The 6,134-nt window shown below is 44.4% G+C and overlaps 1 protein-coding gene and 1 pseudogene across 1 annotated transcript; both read right to left on the minus strand.

Moving 5' to 3' along the window:
* Positions 1 to 1,084: 1,084 nt before the first annotated feature.
* Positions 1,085 to 2,968, minus strand: LOC147420072 (uncharacterized; annotated as a pseudogene).
* Positions 2,969 to 3,562: 594 nt separating this feature from the next.
* LOC147420073 (uncharacterized) lies at positions 3,563 to 4,021 on the minus strand. Its single transcript, XM_086503967.1, has one exon. It carries the CDS (start codon positions 4,019 to 4,021, stop codon positions 3,563 to 3,565), a length of 459 nt encoding a protein of 152 aa, XP_086360093.1.
* Between the last annotated feature and the right edge of the window lie 2,113 nt (positions 4,022 to 6,134).

Genomic DNA, 6,134 nt, shown 5'->3' on the forward strand with positions numbered 1-6,134 from the left:
TTCACATTTCAATACAAAAAATATAAACCCAGGGACACAAAGCCTCATTAGGATAAACTCTCTCTCTCTCTCTCTCTCTCTCTCTCTCTGTGCATATGTACAATTGTCCACACAAAAGGGAAAGTTAAGGCAAAAAAACAAGTTTTAAGTCTACACATGGGTAACATTGCATCTTTTGGTTTCAAAAAGTTACAATGTTTGTTTAAAACTTTACAAAAATTTACAAAAAACTTAAATCCCAATATTTAGATGAAAGCAGAGAGTGAGACTCGAGAAAGAGTTTTTCAATGTGATGCTTTGATGCCCACACATTCTCAATGCTATGTCCAGTGGCCAAGGTCAGTGTGAAAGCATGCTCTTCGTTCTCGTGTGAGCCACACGACACTGATGCAAAAAATGAGGCATTCATGAGAGTTGGAGTCCTCATACAAGACTACTCTCCGACCAATTAAAGCATCACATGTAACTCGTGCCCCATGTCGTGAAGTGAGTGGCAATATCGCTTGGCATGTTTGGCATGAATCCACACTTTGATCCACCAAGAAGGTCTTGGTGCAACAATGATGGCAATACACTCGATTTCTTTTTGCAAAGTGTACTCGCTTTCGACCCCTTTGATGTTTCTTCCTAAGCTTGCCCATTACTCTCGAGGGTTGAATGGGCACCGTTGTGATTGGCTCATCATTTACAACTCTCCGTTGTCCATGCTTGAGTTCGGTGGCTGTCACATGCCCATGAATTTGTGAAATACTTCCCTTTTGTGGCAATTCGATCTCCTTGGGAGCCCTTTCATATGAAAGACATGAATAAGTTGATTGTACCTGCCCTATCAATGATTGTACCTGCATCTCATCATAAGATGGGATACGTCTTTCGATCTCATTTAAATTACTCTCCAAATCTTCAATGCATTGGTTGAGGATATGCGACGAAAGGGACCGTTGGATGACCATGGCATTGGGAGGCTCATCGGGCCCTTTAATTATGGAGCCAATGTCCTCTTGTGTATTCTCCATCGCCATTTCTCTAGCTGTGTCAATGATTGGGAGAATATGGCACAGATGAGGAAAGAAGTCTCTTACTACTAGTCGCATGCCATATAGGTGCTTGCACATGCTTGCTCAATCTACACAATCACAATAAGAGGATTGCAAGCTGACATGATACCATATCTCGTGGAGTGACATACTCAACACCTTGAAAAGGAGGGCCGCTTCATCAATCACTTCAACTGTTGATGGGTCACTTACATATCTGCAAAGTATTTGTTCTCCACCCGACAAGCGTTTCATTTGCCCCTTGTCATTCCCATACATGTTGTGTTTACTTGAGTCAACTGCAAAAGGAAAGGTAGTATAAAGGCTCAATTACTCAGACTATAAACCTAGGCAGGGACATAAACCAAAAATACAGTTACCCAGAATGCAAGATAAAAATACGGTTACTAAGAGTGTAAATACAGTTGAGGAACTAAACCAGGGACATAGTTACTCATCATGCAGTATAAAGATACAGTTACTCAAAATGTAAATCCAGGCTACTGACCTAAACCAAAGACATAGTTACCCAGAATCCAGGAGAAAAATACAATCACTCAGAGTGTATTTACCCCGTCAAGAAACTAAACCAAGGACACAATTGCTCAGAATGCAGTATAAAGATATAGCTACTCAGAGTGTAAACCCAAACAAGGACATAAACCAAAGACACAGATACTCAAAATGAAATATGAAGACATAGTTACTCAGGATGTAAACCCAGACAAGTACAAAAAAGGACACATTTGCTCAGATTGCAGTATAAAGACAATAATACTCCAAATGTAAACCTAGGCAATGGCAAAAGGTAGACCGTGTGATACAAAAAACAAAGAGTCCTGTTTTTGTCTGAAGAACTCCACAGTAGTACCACCCATCCGCGTCCCTGTGATTGAATCGCCAATAAGGGCATGCAATAAGTCCAAGGCTGATCAATTGATCCGTGCATCCAACAAGGTGTACTTTATGTAATGCCAAAGTCTCTCCACCAAGTTTGTGGTGTCAACGTGCCCATGAGGGAAGAACCGGCCAAAATTTTGGCCACAATCGACGCCAAGTGCATGTCTTTGCAGCCCATCCATTGCTAATGTATCTTAGAATTTTATCATGCTCCGAGAATTCTCGAAGGAGTTCTTTGTACTTCGAGTCGAACTCTTCCTCCATCGGGCATTGCATCATACTCTCCATTGCACCATACACATGGTCCTTCGTTTCTTTGGGGACCTGCAAGAACACATGAGGAGGGGGAGGCAATCATAAGCATGGAAAATGGAGAGGCAAAGAAACATAAGCAAGCCTTTGGTCGCACATGTGGTAGTAAATGCTCAACCCAAGTCTTCTTTGTGTGGAACCAACATACTAGCACAATGCATACAACTTTGGGTGATACTACCATTTTCACCCACTTCCCAACAAAATGGATCGACATCAACCACTTTCTTGATGGCTTGTAGTGAAGTGATGCACTTATCAATCACCAACGCCTTTGGACAGATGTTCATTTTTTGAAGGACTAGTTTCAAAGTAACCTTCAAGGTGACTTTTTCTTGGCTAGTTCCTACATCACATGTGCATAGAATGAATAACTAGAATAAGGGCCGGTTTGTCTCCTCAAGTGCATCAGGGTTGTAGGGCTGACAGTGTAGCACCTTGCTTTGCTCTTTCAACTTAAGAGCCTCCCTGTACATTGATGACCATTTGTCACTTCCAAGCCTTCCTACAGTAATGAATATGGTTAACATAGGTAAGTATAAACCCAGGCATGCAACATATAAACCTGGTCAAAGTGTAAACCCAACTGCATTTTAGTTCACAAAAAGAAAAACGACAGAAAGGTTACTACCTTCGGCGCGCAATTTGTAGGACATCATCTGGATTTCCTTTGGAATCATGAAGAATCTATAGGATACTTGCTCTAAAAGAGATTCCATGTTGATGTGGACGGCTTCTTTAGATACACTCACCCTTGCAACATGGCGACATGTACTTACATCAAACAAATCCTCTATGCATCGCTTCTTCACCATAGGATGCATAGGAAGGTGATATAGGTCACTCCGCGACCCTGGAACATGTCCTTTGTGACCTCCAAATACCCGTATGCTGACCTTCTCTATGTCATGTCTTGGAAAAACCACAAAAAACATGAAGGGGCATCCACACTTCTTGGATGTGCGGAATCGCTGACGCTCCTCGCCGTTTCTTCGTGCGCCGCCCCATCGATGATGGCACACAAATTTCCATTTTTTTTGTACTGTCCAATTTAGTCTAACCAATCTAGCTTTTTGGTTGACAACTACATTATCTAATGTTTTTTGAACATCAACAAAGCCCACTATGTGCTGCTCAATACACACGTCACTCTTGCTACCACTCTCACCCCTGTCATGTATACCCAGGCACTGTGTCACATCTCGCGTCTACCTATGTCCATCCTCCAAAGCTGAAATTGTACCAAAAGAGCAAAGGTCAAGGACCTCCTTTCCAAATTCAAGTGAAATAGCATGCATCCTAATGTTGGTGCATCATGTTTTTGCGATTGTTGTCCTGGTTGCGGTCCAATCAAGATGTTCACTTGTGTGGCATGAAACCACAATCCTTTCCCAATCTTCTATGCATGGAATCCTCTTTCCAGTGCTATTGACAAGATACATATCACCTTCTTCATCAATGACCATGTGTAATGATTCTTGGATTCTTCCCCATTTTCTCAAGTCCAAAAGGCCCCGTTTGTCCACTGCTTTGACAGAATCTAAGGTTGGTCCTTGCCCTTTTTGTATGAAAGCAATCATCAAGCCGTATGTTTGTCTATCAAAGGAAAAATACCGATTAGATGTAAATCCAAAAGCATCTAGGCATGGTTGTTGAGCCATTTCAAACAAATCTTGCATTTTGTGGCTATCACTAGAGTCTCGCACATCCATCTCCTTATCAGAGGTGCTATAAATTTGATACATATCAAGAGGACCTTGTCGCCCAAGCATCTGATTTTAAGAGTCTATCCATTGTGGCTGTTGCTCAACGGCTGAGAGTTCATTCAAATCCCAATGACAAGACATCCCTTCCATTGTCGCCCTTATTCCCTGTCTTGCCTGGGTTTACAAAGACTTTTCCACCTCTCCCTAACTATCCAATCATAAAGCCATGGCAAAAAAGATCCTCTGCCCTACTGATAGCATCAGATTTCTCCATTTTTTGTATTGCAATACCCTTAGTTGCCCGGGTTTACAATTGAAGAGCTCAACTGTGGGTGGTTGTGGAGAGATGTCGATTCTCCACGATGAATGCAACTTGGCAATCGCAAGCAGGGACATAGGCTCATAAGTGGCAGCTCTTCTAGAAGAGGAGAGGCAGAGGAGAATTGCATCGACACAAGTCCATGGCAAGCTGCAACATCACCTGCTCTACCTGCTTGTGCTCGTGCCATTCGGAAGAGGGGGAGAGAAGGCTCACAATGCCAGTCCCTCGATGCTCTTCCTGCGTGCCCCTGTGGAGCATGCATGGAGAACCTTCCTAGTACCACGGTGTAACTACCTCCGCAACCCCCAATCATGTGATTTATGAAATCGCATGATGTGGCACCTCATTGCTTGGCGTCCACTCAGTGCAGCTCCCACCTTGAACATTACATGCGTCTCCCTTCTCTTCGCTGATCCTCACGGTCGCCCCTCCATCTGCTCAAGACTCTACCACGACCGACCAATTGCAGAGCTAGCCGGAGGAGACCATGTGCTAAGGCTATCTCTCTCTCTGCAAACTTCTCTCAAGGCGGTGGGCGGCTATACTAGACTTGCTGAGCCCACATCAGAGAGAGGACTCAAGGGTGACTGTCTCTCACGCACAGAGAGCGTGCTCAGGGGCAAGGTTGAGTGGGCAGATGGAGTCTACAAGCCCTCTCTCTCTCTCTCTCTCTCTGGGCCAAGCAGACGGTGCTCACGCAAGGCCAATGCTCATCTCTACCGGGGCTGGGGCCTCGCGTATACGGTGTTGGGCATGCAGCGCGACAGAAGTAGAAGGTGTATCATGCTCCATGCATGAGGCGAGGTCCGGCAGGGGGGCAGAGGGCGGGACTGACAGCAAGAAACGTGCCAGGAGGGCTGACGTAGAAGAGGGGGGGAGTGAATATGAGGAGGCAGTATGGTATAAGGCCACAAATTTTCAAAATTCCCATTAATAGGAATCTTGGCACGATTCCTTCTCGCCGCCCTACGTGGTCTTTCAGCGTAGGTATGGCAGTTGTCAGGTGAGCCAAAGCCTTTTTTTGCACTATGTGGACGCATAATCGAACACGTGGCTGTCAAAAGCTTAGCACCTAATTAAAAAAAAATGCCCCCGTGAAAAGCTCATCACGTAATTAAAAAAGGGAAAATTATGAAAATACCCCTCTAATTTGTGGAAATTCCCAAAATACCCTTCAAATTTCAAAAATTCCCAAAATACCCTTGTTCAGCGGCGCTGGCCGGCTACGATGTGCTCATTACAAGAGAGAGGGCTCCTCTCCCTCGTTGGCGGCTTCGAGAGCCTTCCATGGCGTATTGACCACATACGCCACACTATCCTGGGGCTTTTCAAAACGAGCATCGTCTACAGATTCCTGCTTTTTGTAAATGATCCACACATACTTTGGCTTCCAGCTCTTGGAGAAACTCCGAAGCTCCAAGCACACCGAAGCTTTGATACCACTCAATGAAACGCAAAGGAAGGAGAGAGAGAGAGAGAGAGAGAGAGAGAGAGAAGGGCGACACCACAATCCTGCAATCGATTAAGTGATGATAATGGTAATTTTGGTTAAGTTTGGATCACTTTAGGTTGATCAAATGTCCAATATTCAGTTTGCAAACACTATGAGAGATCGTGGTGTTTACCGCGGGCCATTACCGCAAAACAAGAGAGAGGAATTCAAAATGAGGAGAGAGAAACCCTTTTGTTGTTCAAGCGGCATTTTACCGCGTGTATCTGCGATTATTGTAGCGCCCATTACCGCTAAGTCCATAGACCCCCTTCCCCCTCCCTCTCCCGCTGGTTACCATTTAAATCCAATACAACTCAAAATGTATTTACACACTACAACTCCTACACTCTCCAGAATGCTTGCTC

Source organism: Adiantum capillus-veneris, chromosome 28, assembly GCF_014529385.1.
Source record: "Adiantum capillus-veneris isolate H3 chromosome 28, ASM1452938v2, whole genome shotgun sequence".
NCBI lineage: Eukaryota > Viridiplantae > Streptophyta > Polypodiopsida > Polypodiales > Pteridaceae > Adiantum > Adiantum capillus-veneris.